The sequence below is a fragment of the Plecotus auritus genome (assembly GCF_963455305.1).
Source record: "Plecotus auritus genome assembly, chromosome: 7".
NCBI classification, from domain to species: domain Eukaryota; kingdom Metazoa; phylum Chordata; class Mammalia; order Chiroptera; family Vespertilionidae; genus Plecotus; species Plecotus auritus.
The window spans coordinates 62408174-62427540 of NC_137774.1; the positions used below are offsets into that span (position 1 = coordinate 62408174).

Below are 19367 nucleotides of genomic sequence, written 5' to 3' on the forward strand. Positions count from 1 at the left end.
GGAAGGGAGGGAGGGAGATCTGTGATGTTATCCTTCTCTGAGGATCATGTCCTAGGACTGGGGATTGGGATAGAAAAATGTCAAGTGGCTGAGAACTTCAAGAATAAAGGAATTTGGGGCAGACATATGGCATAAGAAATACCAAGTCAGGATGGAGATGGAGGTGAGCAGATTAAGAGGGAGAACAGAAAGCAGAGCGCAGTTCTACATCAGCATGGTCAACCTGAGGAGAGGCCTGTTGGTCATTTCCGACAGGAAAGTTGGGCAAAGTGAGTCCTGAGTATCCTCCATTGTTCACAAAAGAGTGGGCGATGTTAGCACTGCCCTTCTCACCCATATTCTTCCTCCACAGGAACTTCACACTTTTCCACCATCCAATGTATGGGAACTGCTACACATTCAACAATAAAGAAAACGAGACTATCCACAGCACCTCCATGGGGGGCAGTGAGTACGGTAAGACCTGCACCAGGAGGTCCTGGCAGCAGCCAGCCAGGGGCGCTTGATCTCCCAGAAGTGCAGGAACTCCCATGGCCAGAAACCAGGGGCACTTTCCCTGCAGCAGTGTTTCCAGCATCGATGTTGGTCCCTTCTTTCCTGGTATTTTCCCCCCTTTTTGACATCTCTTTACCTTTGAGAGAACAGTAGCGACATGGCTGGGGTTTCTTCTTTGGGAATCCACTCTGGTTTAAGCTCGGAGCTGGAGTGAGTAATGCTAGGCAGGCAGCTTACAGATGGACTTAAACCCAGATATACTGAATAGGAGATTAGGGAGGCAAACACTTACCTTGATCTTGGCTAAGGTGACAGATTCTGGAGCCAAAACCCAGCTCTGCCACTCACTGTGTAACCCTGTACAAGTTACTGCACTCGTGCCAAGTGGGGACATAGTAATAGCTCCGAGGGAAGGCCATTGAGCAGAGAGGCTGTGTGAAGCCTTAGGATAACACCTGGCACGCTGGGTCAGTTGGCCCGGGCTGCCATGACAAAGGATCACCGCCCAGGGGCCTTACGCGCTGACAATTTTCCTGACGGTTCTGGGGGCTGGAGGTCCATGGTCAAGGTGCTGGCAGATTTGGTTTGGGTGAGGCTTCTCTTCCTGGCTTGCAGGTCGGCCACCTTCTCATTGGGTCCTCGCATGGCCTTTGCTCACACGGCCTGTCCTGTGTGCGCAGAGAAGCTTGCAGGTGTCTCTTCTTCTGTGAGGACACCAGTCCTGTGGGATCAGGGCCCCACCCTATGGCTTCACTTAACCTTAATTACCATCCCCTCTCCATGCACAGTCACACTGGGATTAGGGTTAGGGTCTCCCCATATGAATGTGGGAGAAGGGGACACAATTCATTCTACAGCACACATGAAGCACCCTGTACATCCAGCTGTGCTTGTCATCGCCGCTCTAACTGCATTGCATGGTGCTGCTCTACCAAGGCCGGCGTGGCCGGCACCAGGGGGGTCGCTGCTACCCCCAGGGCTGCTGTCCACTGCTCTCCAGCAAGGTCTGGAGGGAGACAGGGCTCAGCACACTGGCCAGGCTTCCCCACAAAGAGGAGCCTTGAAAGGTCCTAAGCAAACTGAGCAGGATGATGCACAGCACGCTCCGAGGAGGGCCAGGGCTGGTCACGGAGGCACATACCTCTCAGGTTCCGAGCCTTTGTTGCTGTGCAGTCTGGGTCCTCACCGAGTGCAGGGAACCGTGGTTCAGGGCACCCGCTGCGGGGGGAGACGCCGTCTGGGAACCGGGCAAAGCCTCGCACAGGCCTGGCTCCGCTCCTGTAGGCTGTGTGAAGCCAAGCAAATCACTTCCCCACGCTGGGCTTCATCCTTTACGAAAGGAAAAGGTCAGAGCAACTCCCCACGCTCTCCTTTCAACCCGTAGACGCCCTGCTCCTTCGCTCACTCATTTACCAAACATCTTTCTATGCCAGGCCCTTGGCCCAGTGCCAGGGACACAATGCAGTTGCAGGCTTCTGGATGGGACAGAAGCCTGCAACTGCATTTCAGTAAAGAGACAGATAGCAAATGAGCAGACAAGCACAGACGTCTCCCGGTTACAAATCCTGCCAGCACTGTGCTAGGACACGCAGCAAAGGGGAGGAGGGAGGTCCTGGGTCAGGATGCAGTTTGGTTTCAGCCAAGAACATCCTGAAAGGGGGGCTGTCTCGAGTGTCCTGGGCGCGGCTGTGCAGACCTGAGGAGGAAAGGACTTGATGTGCACTAAAAACAGAAAGGCCCGTGGGCTTGGAGCTTCCTGGGGGAGAGGAGAGCAGGCTGAGGAAGGGGGCTGGGGTGGGGGTGGGTGGGAGGGGGCTGAGACACCAAACCCCTGCCAGCCCCAGCCAGGCCAGTGGGGTTTGTTCTGTGGCATTCTGTCCGGTGAGGCGCTACTGAGGGGTTTCAGATGCTGATCTTCCCCGATTTCTGTGTTTTGGGTTTTTCTAGAGAGAGTGGAGGGGAGAGAGGAGGGGGAGAGAGAGACATCAATTGGTTGCCTCCCACATGTGTGCCCTGACCAGGGCCAGAGATTGAGCCTGCACCGAGGTACATGCCCGTGACACATGACCCTTCAGTCCCCAGGCTGACGCCCTAAACACTGAGCCAAACCAGCCCGAGCAAACTGATTTCTGGTTTTAAAAGGAAGGTCCCTCCTGCTGCTGGTGCAGAGTAGACAGCTAGACCAGCAGCCAGATCCTCCGCCGGCGCCCAGCTCTCCCCCGGGCCCCGCAGCCCTGTGCCCAGCAGAGCTCCCCATCTGAGGGACCACGTGGAGGGCATGTCTCGGCAGAGGAGCCGTTCCCTTATGCGCAGCAGAATTTTGAGCCCCTGCTTTGAGGCACAAGCCCTCCCCTTGCGTAGCTTCCAGAGGAACCCTCTCCACCTTCCACTTGTCTGAAATGCCTGGGCCTTGTTGTGAGGCTCCCCAAGCAGAGAGAGGCAGGCTGCCCCTGGCATGCTCTCCCAGCCTTTGACCACAATGAGCTGCCTTATCCTCCCAGGGCTGCAGGTCATCTTGTACATAAACGAAGAGGAATATAACCCCTTCCTGGTGTCCTCTACTGGGGCTAAGGTGATTGTCCACCGGCAGGATGAATACCCCTTCATCGAGGACGTGGGCACGGAGATTGAGACGGCGATGGCCACTTCCATAGGGATGCACCTGGTAAGAGGACAGTCTGATTTCTGTAAACTTAGTGAGAAGCACAAATGTTTTCCCAGGGAAACCAGTGAGGTGCAGCTTATGGAAGAGAGTGTTGGTTTCAAAAGGCAGTGTGGCCTGTCTTTCTTTCTTCTGTACGAGTGAACAAGGACAGGATGCTGTTTGGGGAAAGAATGGAAGGAACCTTCCTTGTTCCAAAGACAGACACCAGCAATTATGTTACCTGTGCTGGACACAAGGCATCAGACACTAGCTCCATACCCGCCAGCAATGTAAACAGAGCAGGTTAGCGCCTTCCTTTGTGGGCCATCTGGAGGCCTAGGAGGCATGTGAACCACTATTTAAAGGTTAATGGAAAGTCACTGGTCAAAGAAACATCCATTTAGCCCATCACACTTCTTCTATCAGTTCCACTTCATTTACCAAGAACCCCTTCTCCCTCAAGTCTTTGACCTTCTCTGACCCATTGGGTGCTGAGAACCCTCACACCCGTCCATCTGAGCTGCGGACTCCCGTCCTGAATCAGTCATGCTCAGTGGGAGCAGAGGGCAGCGTGAGAAGAGCACTTCTTGTTTGCAGGCCTGTGTCTTTTATGCCAGTGCACCTCCCTCTTCCCCCCTCCCCCCCCCCCTCTCTTTCTAGTAGAATGACCCTTTAAAAAAATAATTTTTTATTACTGTTTACATTCAACATTATTTTATAGTAGTTTCAGGTATACAGCACTGTGGCCAGACAATGTAGAATGACTCTTAAGAACTTATTTAAAGGGAGTATATACACAAAGTAAAAAACCCACCCCATAGCCAAGAATACCCCAGTATCTCCCTTCCACCCCTGACCTCCAGCTCCCCTTCCTCTCACTGCTGCTTCTGAGTCGCGGCAGGGATGTCATTGTCTTCTTCATGTATGTGCACCAGGCAAAGCAATTCTCCTTTTATGTAAATTCAAAATACTGTTATACCTCATTTCCACTTGACCCTATAGCATAGCAATGATTCCTTATCAGTACACACAGACCTGCCGCATCCTTCCTAAGGACCCAGCTATTCCATTTGTGGAGAAGTTATTGAGCAACTCCCTCTTAATAGACATTAGGTCCTTTCCAGGCACAACTAAAAGCAATGGTGTGGTGTGATGTGATGTGATGTGTATTTATCCGATTACTTTCTAGAAGTATGTCAAAGAGCATGTGTCTATGAAACCATCTACACACTCACCAGCAGTGTGTCAGAGTAGCTGGTTTCCCACACTTTCACCAACATGGGTATTAACCAACTTTTCATCTTTGCTAATCTGTCAAGACAAAAATGATATCTATTATAATTATCATTGTAATTGACAATCCTTAGTGGCATTTTTTATACCTTTGCTTATATTCAACCTAATGTCCCAATTAAACTCCTTAGCTTTCATGCCTCATGAATTTGTCCTCCAGAACAGTGATTTCCAAACCTGGTGGATCATCAGCCTCAGATCTACTGAGTCAGGACTCTGAGAGACGAGCCCAAGGACATGTATTTTTCCCAAACCCCAGTGGTTTTCCAAGAGGCAGCCAACCCAGGAACCTCAGTGTTAGGAACCTGAGTAGCTCCACAAGAAAGGAAAAGCAAAGTGTGTCTCCCCAAACAAAAGTAAAGCTACTGGTATAGCACAGCCATACCCGATGGCTTTATGTTGGGTTAGAAAGTGATATGGTGGACATTGGGGCTGATCTATCCACCCATTGCTTATCCACTCAACAAGCATTTCTGAGCCGTCCTATGTGCTAGACATTGAGACCACATCAGTGCGGAAGACGCTGTGCCTGTCCTGTTGGAACATAGGGTCCAGCAGAGAGGACCAATAACAAACAGAAGATTACACAGGTGATTAATTATAATCATCACTAGAAGCCCCATGCATGAAATGCATGCAAGGGCCTTGGCCCCGCCCCCACTTACTGGGGTGGGCGGGGGCCTCTGCTGCCTCTGCCTGGGCCCCCGCCCGCTGCGGCTCTTTGTCAGGAAGGAAGGACATCCAGTCTAATTAGCATATTGCTCCTTTATTATTATAGATAAGTGCTAAGAAGGACAAAGGCAGGACCCTTGGGAGCAGATCATGGGGATGCTTGACCGATGGCTTTTTTTTAATGGGAGGATTTAGGGAGTTCAAGGATTGCTTTCTTGAGGAAATGATATTGAAGTTAGACAACAAAGATCATGAGCTGGAATGGTGATATTCCAGAGGACATTTGTGGGGTCGCTGCCTCATGGTGTCCCATCAAAAGGCAGCCCTGGACAAGAGATGGTGGCCTGGGAACCCTGCTGCTCTGAGGAGGCAAGTTGTTTAGGGTCTGTGTTCCATCCACTGTGGGAAGTTTGTTCTGACGTGAGAAGTATCGTATACCAACTTGGCTGTGTGAATGCTGATTGCCCAAGAAACAAATCTTGAACTGGGGCTTGAAAAGGCTGTGGCACCACTCAAGGAGCTGAGTCACTGATTCCTGTTCACCAGCAAGTCACCAGCCTCCCAGATCAGCACAGTGAACATGTTGAGCCCACCCCTTCCCTGCCCTGCAGTTTTATCTGCATGCTGGGAGGACCTGGCATTTGCAGCGCATCCTTACTTTAACCACCTCTCCTTGCCTTCTGCTTCTCACAGGATCTGCAGACTGGGGAGAGTTACAAGAACCAAGGAATTCTGCCCTCTGGTTTTTTCTGCTCCGAGCTTAGAAATACCCACCACATTGTTAAGCAAATATTCTCTTTACCAGTGGTGGGTAAACAAAGACATGGGTGGGTTTACGGCTACGCCTAATTTGAGATGTACAAAACCAAAGCCACAGAGCAGGGTCAGTCAGCTCTAGTTCTGATTTATGAACATTAACAACAAAAAAACAGGGATTAGAAAGAGGTCAGTAGGGAGTCACTAAGAATAAGTCCAAACAAACCAGACTTCCTTTCTTATTTAAATTTTATTTGTTTGTTTGTTTGTTTGATGGGCATGTTAAGCTGGTAGACTCAGTAGTTGCTTGGGCGGTGAGTTAACAAAATCTCCTTCATTCACTGAGGGACTGTGTGTCCAGAGCACTGGATTTTCAGAGATGAACACATCAGAACATCTACCTCAAAGATCTTACTTTCATGAAGCAAAGACAGCACACCTTCGCAATGCAGTCCTTAGCTCTGTGGGAACAGGGACCTTCTCTGTCTTGTTCCCAGGTTCAAGTCTTTGAAGATAGCAGGTCCCAAGTAAATATTACTGATGGGTGGATGAATGGATGGATGGATGGATGAATGGATGGATGGATGGATAGATGGAAGTGCAGACAGAAGCTGTTGGTGAAGGCTTTCTAGATGATGAAGTCTTGAAGGACAAGTGTGGGTCAAACACTGTCAGGGCAGGGTAGTCCAGACAAAAGCCAGAGCAGTTACAACATGGTCACAGAGAGGATTGCAAGCCAGGCAGTGAAACCTTTTGAAAAAGCACCTTGGCTGAGTGTAATCAGGAGCCTGGCGGCAGCACATTTACCATAATTATAGAAGGAAATGATTAGCGTCTTAGCTAAGGCAATGGCTGTGGGGATGAGCAGAAGTGAATGGATTTGAGAGCAACTACAGAGCTTGCCAACCAAGGTTAGCCAGGAAGGGCCAGGCAAGTTAGATTGGTGTGTAGGTTCTGGCTTGGCAGTGGGTGGATGGAGGTGCCAGGTTCAGAGTTAGGGACTACAAGAGGAGCGGTGAGTGGGGGAGAAGATAACCATATCTCTTTGGGACATACCCATGTCTGTGCCTTTGGGAAATTAGGTGGAAATGTCCTATGAGTAATGCTCTGAGCCTAGAGCTTCTCGGGCCAGGGAAGCTGGGTGCTGTGGTGTCATTCTAGACATGGAAGTAAATGCATCACCTGGGGCCCGAGGCGGAATGCAGCTGTTGAAGGTCTGAGCAGAAAGAAAATGGGGAGATAGAGGCAGAGAAGCAGGAGCAGAAGCCGGAAAGGACTGGTATTAGATAAAGCAAGGAACAGCGTTTCAAGGAAGGTGTGAGCCAAGGGCCACATGCAGTAGAGAGTCAAGTAAGATAAAGGGCAAAGGTGTAATTCTCCGGGTTTGGCAACAAAGAGGTCACCAGTATTCTTCACCAGAGACATTCTGAGAGGAAGGAGTGGAACAGAAACCTGAGGACAAAGGGTTGAATCATGAATGGGAGACAAGGAAGCAGGCCAGGGTGGACTACTCCCCTGGACTGTGGGGCAGCCCTGGGGGAGGGGAGACAGTTCACTGTTATTGTAAACCTACTCTACATTTTCATCTTAAGCACATACACACTTCTTTTCACAGGTGTATGCACAATAGGGATCAAGTGCTCAGACTCCAGGGCCAGGCAGCAGGGGTTCAGACCCCAGCTGTGCACTTAGCTATGTAATCTCTGTGTCTCAGTTACTTTACCTGTAAAACGGGGATGAAATAACAGTGTGACTTCACAGGCTGGTGAGGATCCAGTGAGTTGATTTGTGTGAAGCACTGGAACAGGCTTGGCATGTAGGAAGTGCCCTTAAATACTGACTGTTCCTCTGCAGGGGTGTGCAGAGAAAAGTACAGAAAAGAGGAGTTGGGGAGGTTTCTCTTGTCCTTTGTGATGCCCCCTTCCTTCATGCGTGAGAGTCAATCTCTGTCATGTATAGGAAGACTCTCGTTATTTGCATGTGTGTTGCAGGCTTCTTCCCCAGAATGTGTTTTCCTGTTAGTCTTCTCCAGGAAACTACACCAACACCAGATGTTTCCATATTCAAATCTTTGTGTTAGTTGTCATGTTTATTGAGGATTTTCCCTCCTCGAGATCAGACACTGAGCTGAGTTTCCTTCCAGTTATTTTATTGTTTCATTTCATACTTCAACCCACTAGGATTTCTTTCTGCAGGAGGTGAAGTGGGTGTAGGATTTACTTCCTCCAAATAGTTAATTGTCCTCATCTCATATATTGAGTAATTCTTTTCTTCTCCATTGTAAGCTTTTCAGACACAAATAACTTTTATCATTTATTGCTATATAAAAGCAAGACAAAAAGAAAAAGAGTTAAACAGCCATCATTCCATCTTGGGCATCCTGCTGCCCCCCAGCTTTTCCCTGGCACCACATGTCCCTTTAAAGGCATGAGGTAAGGGTTCCATGCAGCTGCCCTTCTTTCCAGGATTCCAGAAGGAAGCAGATAGGACCTGGTTTGATAAAGACGGGTCCTGTTCTTCACACACACACACACACACACACACACACACACACACACGCATGCATGTGCACACACACACACTTAACACACCTACACATACTTGTGCATGCACACACACATGCTCACACCCATACACGTGTATGCACATACATGTGTGCATACTCACACAGACATGCACATAACTTACACACATTCACACACACATATGCCCAGTCTCATTTTTGTGTCTCTCTCTAGGACACAACCACAGTGTTCCCCCACCCCGCACAGATCAGCAGGTCTGTAGAGCTGACAGTGGAGTATGGGAAAAGGGAAAGTGAGAAGGAGGGAGGGCCAAGTTCATCCATCGGAGCCTTTGAGAAGCTAAGACTCTGTGCCTCTCTAAAAGCCCATTTGCCCTTGTTGCTGTGGGAGCAGCCTGAATAACCCAGGCCCTGAGTTTAATAAGCGTCATTGCAGAGTGAAGGACCATCGAGCACTCGAAAAGCATAAAGATCGCAAGATGGTATCTCACATCGTTTCCTGGGAAGGACCGTGGGCTGGTTCTCCAAGTGGAGGGAGCCCAGTTCCGTTGCTGTTTGCACATGGCTGACCTGAGTGGACAGACCCTCTCACCTCAGTGCTGGGCGGTGTGCCAGCCCCCAGGCTGGTAGAGCTCAGACCTGTCGCTCTAGGCTCTCAGACAGGACAGCTGACACATCCTCAGGACTTGGGGGCTCCAAGGACATCTGCCCAAGGAGGCGGCTGCTGGGAGAAGCTTAGAGGGGGCCCTGCATCCAGGTGACCTCCAGGAAGCACTGCTCGGCACCTCTGTGCACAGTGCCCAGCCCTGCCCTGGCATGTGCTGGAGGCCGCGTCTGTTTGCTCCCCAGTGAGTAGAGGAATGAAGTCCACTCTGTACTGACCCGGAAAGACTCACCCTTTATTGTTAGTGAGAAGGGGGATTGCAGGGCGCAGGGAAGGGTGGGTGCATGTCTGCCTGTCTGTCTGAGATCAGGGGCAGATCTGTTGCAGTGGTTCCCCAGGCAAGAGGAGAGACAGATGGCCCACTTTGCCCGTTGTTTGCTTCTGCTGCTGAATGTTTTAAAAGGAACACCATAGGTTGCCCTTGAGGGTACTTGCCACTAATTGAGGGAGACTATCAGGCTAGCAGATGAATTACAATACAAACAGAAAGAGATTCCAGCCTCAAACTTCGTAATTCCTTCCCTACTCCCCACCCCCAATTATCTTTCTCTCTATCCAGGCTCTCTTCAAAGAAAAAAGAATGTTCTGCCCTCCTACAAATCTGTCATCCATTTTCCCTTCGTCCCCACTCTCAGAAGAAGAAAAAAACCACACACACACACACACACACTCACTCACACACACACACTCACTTCCTGGTCCCTGGCTATCAGCGAGTCACAATTTGTACTCCATTATTGTTCCCTCCTGGGAGACATCACCCTCTCTCCTTGGTTGGCTTGCCTGGACTGTTGATTTGCAGTGACAAATAGTAAGCTGAGCCAAACTTAGCAACCACAATAAACCGCGGCCTGTGAGCAGCAGCGCTCTCGCCCCTCTGACCAGGGCCTAATCCCCCTTGGCTCTGTCTAGGGAAGTCCATTTCGGGGCCAGAAGACACGAGGGTGGGACATGAGCCCTTCTCTGGGACGAGTGCATGCAGCCGGCTGTCACTGCTCCTTCTCGCTGCCCTGCTGCCCAGGGATGCTCCAGTGCTTGCTGCCACTCTGAGAGCCACCGTGTTCCCTCTCTGACTGCACCGAGCGCTTCGTCCCGGCTGCGCAGCAGCCACCCTGGCCCCTCGCCCCGCTGTGCCCTCTGCCTAATCTTCTTCCTCCGTTTCTTGGCACTTCTGGCTCTTTCTTCCATTCCACGTGGAGCCAACATGTCCCTTTCTCAAGGACATCTCCCCTGATTCCCCCAACCCCTCCAGTCTCTTGACCCATCTCTTCGATCACTACCCAAATGATCTTATTTATTGGCTTGTTTGACCATCTGTCTACCCCACTAGAATGTAAGCTCCATGAGAACAGGAAACTAATCTGTTTTGATTACTGTTCATCCACAGTGCCTAGAGTAGCACCCGGCACTTAGTAGGTGCTCAATAAGTAGTTGTTAAATGAAGGACTAAGAGCCTTTGCTGCTCCCAGGGGCTGTTAGTAGCCTCCCTCCCGCCCCCCTCTCCCCCTGTACTCTGGGTCTGAGGAGCAGGGCTGACTGCGGATGCTATGATTGTAGACGGAGTCCTTCAAGCTGGGCGAGCCGTACAGCCAGTGCACGGAGGATGGCAGCGACGTGCCCATCGACAACATCTACAATGCCGCCTACTCACTCCAGGTACGCGCTGTGCTTCAGGGGACATCCAGCCCGGCTGCACCCGGACCCAGGCAGGCAAAGTTATATATAGGCTGGGGTGTGTCTGGGACCAGGAACTCTGGTGAGAGTCCTTGGGGTTCCTCCAAACACCTCAAGAACAACCGATGCTGGCTGGTTCCAGTCCCCTCAATCCATCTGTAACCAGAGCTTAACTGATTCATTGAGGTTTTCATGGAACAGTGTACAGCCGAGACAGCCCACTTTCTAAACGGGCCTGTGCGGGAGGCACAGGAGCGAAGCAGTCTGGGCGGCACTGGCTGGGGGCCCCCAGCTTGGCTTCCCCACCTGGCCCCTCACTGGCCGGTGGCCTTGGGCAAATGTCATCCTCAACAGCAGAGGAGAGGTCGGATTGGATGCGGGGCTGCCAATGGGCAGCCCCCAGATGCCCGCCAAGCTGCACACCTGGTTTTTCTGGCCTGGATGGCGTTTAAGTCAGGGAATTTTACAAGAAAACCAAAATTCCCAGCTTCTCCTAAAAGGCAAGATGGGGCCTGTACCCTGCAGGATGAACAGTGGGTGGAATTGCCTACTAAGTGAGGCATGTGTTCTGTGGTTCCCCACGTCCCCACCAGCCCCTGGTGTCTGAACCATGTCACAGGCTCCAGCAGTGTTTGGGTTTTCAGCCCTCGAGTGCGATCGTCTGTTACGCCTTGTCGCATATTCTCAGAGTCCACAGTCTACTGCCCACGGGGCCCAGAGCGGCAAGGGCATTCACGCTGGCGGGATGGGAGGACGGGCACCCTCCGCACTGTCCTCCTGCTCCGTCAGAGCTGAGCTGAGGGGTGGTGGAGGCTCTAAGTGAAGGAGACTGATAGTCAGAGAATGTCTGCTTGTGAGAAACAGAAGTGCAATCAAACTGACTTCAATACTGAAAGGTGAAAAAAGGCTCCTTGGAAAGACACCCCTAGATAATATCTAGTGAGAGGCTGCCATGTACAAACACTTCAATGTATCAATTCACTCCATGCTCAAGGTGAAGAACCCAAAGCACCAGAGAAGTTAAGTCACTTGCCTGAGGTCCCACAGCTGGGAAGTGGCAAGCGTGAACTTGAACTCCAGTCGTCTGCCTCTGAGCCCCGCCATTAGCTTTTATGTTATAAGCTTCATGGGTGTTGTGCTGGCTTAGGACCCCAAGGATCCAGTGTGGCCTGGGCCTGAGATGGGAAAGGTGGGGACTGTGTGCCTCTCTGTCTCTTGGCATCTGCTCCAATTTTCCCACTTACCTGTGGGGCGGCGCTCACATGATGGAAAACGGCCACCCCAAGCCCACTCCAGCTCAGCCTGGCCTCCACCTCTCTGCTAGTCTACACTTCAACACATTTTCTAGCTTGGTCTCTGGAGTCAAGAACCCCCCGGCCCAATTGGCTGTGACCTGAGGGGCACATTTATGTGGTCTCCCAGGGCCATGGGAGGCTGACCCTCTGGGTGAGGCATGTGCGGGGGGTGGGTAAGGGGGAAGGGAGGGGGAACTCCCAGGAGTGGGGGGTGCACCCTGACCTCTGCGTGCAGAGATGTTAAGGAAATTACCGGGTCTCCTCTTTCAGATCTGCCTCCACTCGTGCTTCCAGACTAAGATGGTGGAGAGGTGTGGGTGTGCCCAGTACAGCCAGCCTCTGCCTCCTGCAGCCAACTACTGCAACTACCAGCAGCACCCCAACTGGAGTGAGTGAGCCCGCCTGCCCTGCAGCTCCAGAGCTGCATCAGCCACGTGGCACCAGCTCGTGCTCGGGTGCCCTGAGCCCCTACCCCGGTGGCCTTTTTTCTGAGGGAGATATTGGTAGAGAGATGTTAACCAGAGTTTTACTCCTGCCATCCAGCCTGGCTTAACTGATACTTTCCAACTAAGGACCAAATGCTACAGCCCAGCCTGTGCTGAGAGCTTGGCACCTGTGTCAACTCCAGGAGGCAAGAAGTATTGATAGTACCTTTCATAGAACAGGAAACTGAGGCTCAGGAAGGTTAAGCAACTGGCCCAAGGTCACACAGCTAGGGAGTAACAGAGCCCAAATCAAGGGCTGCCGACCACCACCCCACCCCCAGCGCATATCCCGAACATCACAAAGCAGCATCTGCTTCCGGGGAGCAGCGTTTGTAGAGAATAGCAGGAGAAGTTACAAGGAGGCCATAAGGGTGCCCCTGGAAACCCCCAGGAAGGGCCCTGTGGCCCCGATGCTCATGCTGCCCTCTGCTTGCCCCTCAGTGTACTGCTACTATGAACTGCACCAGGCCTTTGTCCAGGAACAGCTGGGCTGCCAGTCTGTATGCCGGGAAGCCTGCAGGTGAGTGTGCCTGGGGTGGTCCGGCAAGGGAGGGGCCAGCAAGGGGGGCCCCTGGTAGGGGGTGGCCAGCAGAGGGGGAGCAGCAGGTGGGTGGCCGGCAGTGGGTGGGCTGGCCGGGCCAGCCATACTCACTCTGTGCCTTCCTCCCTTAGCTTCAAGGAGTGGACCCTGACCACCAGCCTGGCGCAATGGCCGTCTGTGGTTTCTGAGGTCAGTTCTTCCACCCCCTCTTCCTCTTTGAGCTCCTCAGCCTGGAGCCTGATGCCTGGCTCTGTCCTCTGGCCTCAGGGGTGACACCAGGGGAGGCCCGGCGGGGGCTGGGGCTGAGTGCGGAGGGCAGAGGGACTGTCCGGCCTCTCGGCATCGCCCAGGCCACACCTTCTTTCTCCATCACAGAAATGGTTGCTGCGCGTTCTCACTTGGGACCAAGGCCAACAAATAAAGAAAAAGCTGAACAAGTAAGTTGACCTCCTCCCTGTTTCCTCTGCCCTGGACCCGGCCTCCTCAGTTGCTTCCTCATTGCCAAACCTTCTCCTTTTCCCTCACTCACTCCTTTATTTGACAAATATTTATTGAGCTTGGGCCATGAGCCAGGCCTTGCTCTAGGCCTGGGGCTCTTGAATGCTTTGCCCACGACGCACAGTAAAAAATACTTTTCCACTGTGGCCCATTGACTATACAAAACCAAAATCTCAGCTCACAGACAGCACTTCTTCTGCGCGTGCACTCGGGCAGCTCTCAGAGGGCGAACCGAGCCCACCTTACAACCATTCCGATTGCCCGGAGCAGTTCTGAGCGATTAGTGCTCGCATCAGTTGATAAAAATTGTGACTATCTATATGGATGCAATCCAACACTTTCTATTTCATTTCACTTGGTGAAAGGCACTGGTCCTGACCCAGTACATTTATCTCATGGTTCCTGACATATCATGATCTAGTTGGAAAAACACTCCACTGAGCCTTGCACTTCTAATCCCATTGAATTTTCCACATGGAAATTTATTTCCAAGGTTCCTTTAGCAAAACTCAGCCGAGCGACCTCAGCAGATGGAGAGGGGGTTGGGGCACAGCGTGCGGCTGCATGGGGACTGACAGCTCTGGGTTCTCCCCTCCAGTGCCCAGCACCAGCCAGGAGCCAGGCTGACCCAGCACGACCTAAATGTTCTGTGCCAGGTGCTTTGTTAGTGCTGGGGTACCGGGAAGACTGAGCAGACGTGACCCCTGCCTCCAGGATGCTTCCTATCTAGTGATAAAGATAGACGCGGGCCCAGTGAGTGCACACTGTTAAGCCAGCATTGCAAATCGCTGGCTCCCAAGGCTACATTAGCTTCACAAAACCCATTGTTACCAGCTTTTCCTTGAAAAGTCAAAAGTTCTGGCAACAGAACACCTCCATTCTTGTGTAGCTCCAAAGAGCTTAGTGATAGCTGCCCTTTTGAAATAAGTGTGAACTTTCCAGCTTGTGTTGGTTCTAGCAGGAGGCGACTCAGTACAGCCATTAGAGTGTGGCCTTTGAAGTCAGCTCTCTAGGTGTGAACATCGGCTCTGCCTATTATGAGCTGTGTTGTCTTGGGCAAGTTGCTTATCAATTCAATCTTAATTTCCACATCTGTAAAAGGGGGATGATTAAAACATCCTCCTTCATAGGGTTGTAAGAATTAAATGAGTTAATTCACTCAAGGTTCTTGTAACCGTGCTTGGCAACACAGGAAGTATCCAATAAATATTAGCTGCTATAATAGTTATTGTCATAATGACCTTATACACAGCCTACCTCACTCATTTACATTACCTGCTTGTCTCCTGAGATTGCAATCAAATAATCACAAATGTCCAAGGCTTACTGAAGAGCAGGGTGCTGTGGGCGTATAGCTGGGTGGCTGACTTAGGAAGTTGGAAGTGGCCTTGAGTGACAGACAAGCTGAGCAGCCAGGCCCTGGCTGGATATGCTCTGGGTGCAGAAGGAGCACTGTGGGCGTGGCCCTGAGACCCTGTGGAGCTCAGAGCCTGGGCCGTGCTGGGGGCTGGGCAGCAGGGAGGCAGCAGTGCTGAAGAGCTGGTCACCTGGTGGAATGCAAAGGCGCCCAACTCACATATTGGAATTTCTGCAGGACAGACTTGGCCAAACTCTTGATATTCTACAAAGACCTGAACCAGAGATCCATCATGGAAAGCCCTGCCAACAGTGTGAGTAGCTCCCTTCCAGGACTGTCTTGGGTCTGCGAATGTGCCCATCTGCCTGGCCATGAGGAGCAGAGTCAGACCATGGGGTTCTAGCCTGGGCTAGTGGGGACACCACAGGCCAGCCAGGCGGGCAGAGGAAGAGGGGACAGGAAGCCTGCCCACTTCTTCCTCCAACCTGTTCAGGGTCAAGGCTAGCCAGTGGCTCTCTTGGGGTTCAGGGTCCCTGCATGTGGCCAACTCTGGTAGGCTCTGCCTTGATGATGTGGCTCGGCCTCTCCTGCAGGTTGAGATGCTTCTGTCGAACTTCGGTGGCCAGCTGGGCCTGTGGATGAGCTGCTCCATAGTCTGCATCATTGAGATTATCGAGGTCTTCTTCATCGACTCTCTCTCCATCATTGCCCGCCAACAGTGGCAGAAAGCCAAGAAGTGGTGGGCCCAGAGGCAGGCACCCGCCTGCCCTGAGGCTCCCCCCAGCCTTCGGGGCCAGGACAACCCAGTCCTGGATATAGACGATGACCTGCCCACTTTCACCTCTGCTTTGCGCTTGCCTCCAGCCCCGGGAGCTCAGGTGCCTGGCACTCCACCCCCCAAATACAATACCTTGCGCTTGGAGAGGGCCTTCTCCAACCAACTCACCGATACCCAGGTGCCAGCTGAGTCCTGAGGCAGAGCGAGGAAGAGAGATCTAGCCAGGACCACCAGCCTGGTCTGAGAACTTGGGCCCTATCTCCTGCACACAGAGGGGCCCTCTGCACCCACTCAGGACTTTTCAGAGACTTTGACTGGAAGTCTGCCTTGAACAAGATGGAGCCTGGGCGTGTGCAGGGAGCTGTGGGCCCTGCCCAGCAGCACTCAGAGCCATCCCGCCAAGACAGGTCCTGCAGCGCAAACCCTCCGCACGGGTGCTCCAGCGGGGACGGGGCCAGGAAGTCGTGCCTGGCAGAGTTCTTTGCCAGAATTTGAGAAACTCTTCACAGCTTCCAGCCAGGTTGGGGCCCAAGGATGTGAGCTTAGGTCTGGGGGCCTGACAATGCCGGCTGTGCCCACAACAGGGGGAAGCTCCAGCGGGCCTGGAGCTGTTTGTAAATGAACTGTTTTAGTCACTGACCTGGGGGCAACGGCTCCTCTGAGCCCTCAGGCAGGATCCTAAAGTGTGTAGGAGGGAGAGGGTGCAGGGGGTGGGGCCATGCTCCTGGGCAGCTAAGCCAGTGCCCAGGTCCCCTTTCCCAAGCAGAGGGGAGCCAGTTAAAGGGCACTGCTGGACATGCCTGTCCAGTGACAGCCCAACGCATAAAGGGTTGTATCCTGATAGACTACTCCTCCTCCAGGCAGACCCTGCACCACTCCCTCCCACAGCCACACCCTCAACATGACACAGCTCATGGATTAAGCACAGGGTAGGTCGATATCAGCACAAGAACAGTGTGCTGGGGCTGTTCTCGCTCTTACAGAGTTCAGTGTCGGGCTGCAAACTGTGACCCTCAGGCCAAACCCTGGTTTTGCCTGTCACCTAAGAATGGGTGTTTTATCCTCCACTTCTCTTATAAAATATCAAAAGAAGAATATTTTGTGACTCATGCAAGTCCTACGATTTCAGTCCATGAATAAAATATCGTTGGAACACAGCCACGCCTCTTCGCTTACAGACTGTCCGCAGCTGTGTCTGTGCTAAAAGCACAGCTGAGTGCAGTCAGCGCTGAGGGCTCCATGGCCCTGTACAGAAAAAGTCTCCCGGCCCCTGGATTAGCACGTAAGGTATGACGATCCCATTTTATGGATGAAGAAACAGAGGCATAGAAAGGCTATTACTCAAGGTGACACAGCCAGAAGTTGCAGAGCTGGGACTAACTGCAGGCAGTGTGACCCCAGAGCCTGGCACGAGATCACGTCATCATGTCATCATTTTGCATCCAATCAGTGTCTGTGCCTTTTGAGGGTGAGGCTCGAGTCAGTTCCGGTGGGAGGAGGAGAAGGCTGGACATGGCATTATGGGGCAGAAGGAACTCCTGCAGCCACAGCCTGCATGTCAGGACTGCTTCCCAAGCAAGGTTGGCGCTAATGGAGGCAGGAGTGTTAGTGAAAGAGCAGGGCCTGTGGGCCCCTGCCTGGCCCAGGGACACCTGGTCCAACCTGATCCCAGGCCTGTGGCGGCTACAGCCATCTTGTTCCATGCGGTGGTTCACAGGACCTGGGGGGCGGGGGGGCAGGGCGCTGCAAGGAGGCCTGGCAGCCAGTGGGGAAGAGGTCACCATGACCCCAGGCTGTCTGGAATGCCTTGAGGAGTGGGCTTAGAAGCCAGGGCTGATGCAGGCAAGCATCAGGTTACAGAGGGCGCCAGCCTGGCTGCCATCCATGCCAGGCTGGGTGGCTGCAGCCAGTGCAGACCGGGAACTTGCAGCGGATGCCTGCCTGGACATTGCCCGGAGGGAGCTTCCTCCTTCTCCCCACGGCACAGTCATGGCATCAGCATGATGTCACCCGTAGGAATGTTTCCAGCGAGGAGGGGTTGCTGCTGGCTCTGTCCAAGGTGAGGCCATGAGCACCTGGAGCCAGCAGCTGCCATTTGTCCCCCAGGACAGGTGCCATCAGACCCCGTGCTCCAGCCACTCCTTCCTGCCTGGCACCGACCTCGGGGCGTATGCTCCTGTGAGGCCAAGTGGGGCCCTCTCCCCCCTCTGCCCATGCCTCCAGGCCGGGTACACATGCCACCACCGCTGTAATGTCTCCACACACCTTTGCTGCCCCGAGAAGCTGGAGCCCCCTCCATTATAGCATTTCCATCCCCTGATAGATTCTGTGTCCCTTTGTCTGTCTTACACTAAATGGTGAACTCGGAGAGCAGGAATGGTCTTGTCTCTTTGTCCCCAGACTGGGGCAGGATTGAGAAGGTGATGGCATTTAGGGGCAGTTTATGGAGCTAATAAGAATAACAATGGCTGGTATTTGTCAAGCACTCCCTGTTTGCGGCTTCTGCTAAGCACCTCGCACACATCAGCTCGTGGGACTGTCACACACAGGTATTCTCGCAAACAAGGAAACTGAGGCCCAGAGAGTTCTATGGGCCCCACCACTCGGGTGCGAACCATGATGCAGAGCCTATGGGAGCTCTCCGCAGGGGCGGAGCCCACCTCCCCAAGAAAGTGCCCTCGGTCCTCTCTGGCTTCAGGTCCAGCCTGCCCAGCTGAAAGGCCCTCTTGTGCCAAGATGGCAGGGGCAGGGGCAGGGAGAACCTCTTCACTCCCAGACCTTTGGACAAGCAGCCCCCATGGCCAGGAGTTACTGTCTCCAAGGGACAATGACTCCATTTGTAGGTCAAGGTTACGTTTGTTCTCAGACTTTCTGCACCTCTGTCCTCCCTGCTCCTCTGACTCCCTTCCCAGCCCCCTGAGTCCCAGACCCTAAGTGTCCCCACAACCCACACATGTCCCGGGAACAGAGACACCTCAAACTCAACCAGGCTCCTGTGAGCTGCACCCAGGAGAGGAGATAGCTGGCAAACACGCTGACCGCTCCTGGGGCTGCACCGCAAGCGGGAGCTCTGGACTGGACAGAGCCCGCGTTGGAGGGTGTGGCTCAGGCCACCCGGAGGCCAAGCAGGCGAAGAGGAGAGAGGATGGAGCCCAGGGACCTCTGTGCTTCCGCAGCAGCTGGAGCATGAGCTGGAGCCTGGACACGAGGCTCCCTCTTCCCGGCCCCACTCTGACCCTCCTGTTGCTGTGCAAAGCCATTATGCTACAGATTTCATGGCTCCATTGATATGAGTACTCCCAATGAGTCAGACCATAAACACAAAAGGTAGATTAGCATTTTCCAGGGGTGAGGGAGAGGGGAGGAGGCGGAGTGGCTGCTCAGTGGGCACGGGGTCTTGTGCGGAATGAAGACGCTTTGGGACTAGAGGGAGGTGAGTGTACGAAATGCCACTCAACTGGACACTTTAAAATGGCTAATTTTATGTTGCGTGAATTTTTCCTCAATAAAAAAAGTTTAAAAAATTAATTTGTTTAAATAAAGTATGAGTTGACAAAGAAAAATGAGAAATTAAACTAAAAAGATGAGCAAGATGCACTGATGGTGGAGATCACTGGGAGCTGGGGCGGAGGGGGGGGAGGGGGAGGAGGGAAGGGGGGAGGGGGGCGGGCGCCGCGGCGCTGCTCAGAGG

The 19367-nt window shown here is 52.8% G+C and overlaps 1 protein-coding gene across 2 annotated transcripts in view; it reads left to right on the forward strand.

The window, feature by feature from the left end:
- Positions 1-16834, forward strand: part of SCNN1G (sodium channel epithelial 1 subunit gamma) — a 32607-nt gene extending 15773 nt beyond the window's left edge. For both annotated transcript variants that reach the window (XM_080679529.1, XM_080679528.1), the window contains exons 5-13: positions 353-456; positions 2997-3160; positions 10606-10704; positions 12288-12405; positions 12944-13022; positions 13175-13232; positions 13419-13480; positions 15136-15211; positions 15492-16834. In XM_080679529.1, coding sequence (XP_080535655.1) covers positions 353-456; positions 2997-3160; positions 10606-10704; positions 12288-12405; positions 12944-13022; positions 13175-13232; positions 13419-13480; positions 15136-15211; positions 15492-15872 — 1141 coding nt within the window. In that variant the 3' untranslated portion in view covers positions 15873-16834. The remainder of the gene's footprint in view (positions 1-352; positions 457-2996; positions 3161-10605; positions 10705-12287; positions 12406-12943; positions 13023-13174; positions 13233-13418; positions 13481-15135; positions 15212-15491) is intronic.
- The last annotated feature ends 2533 nt before the right edge of the window (positions 16835-19367 follow it).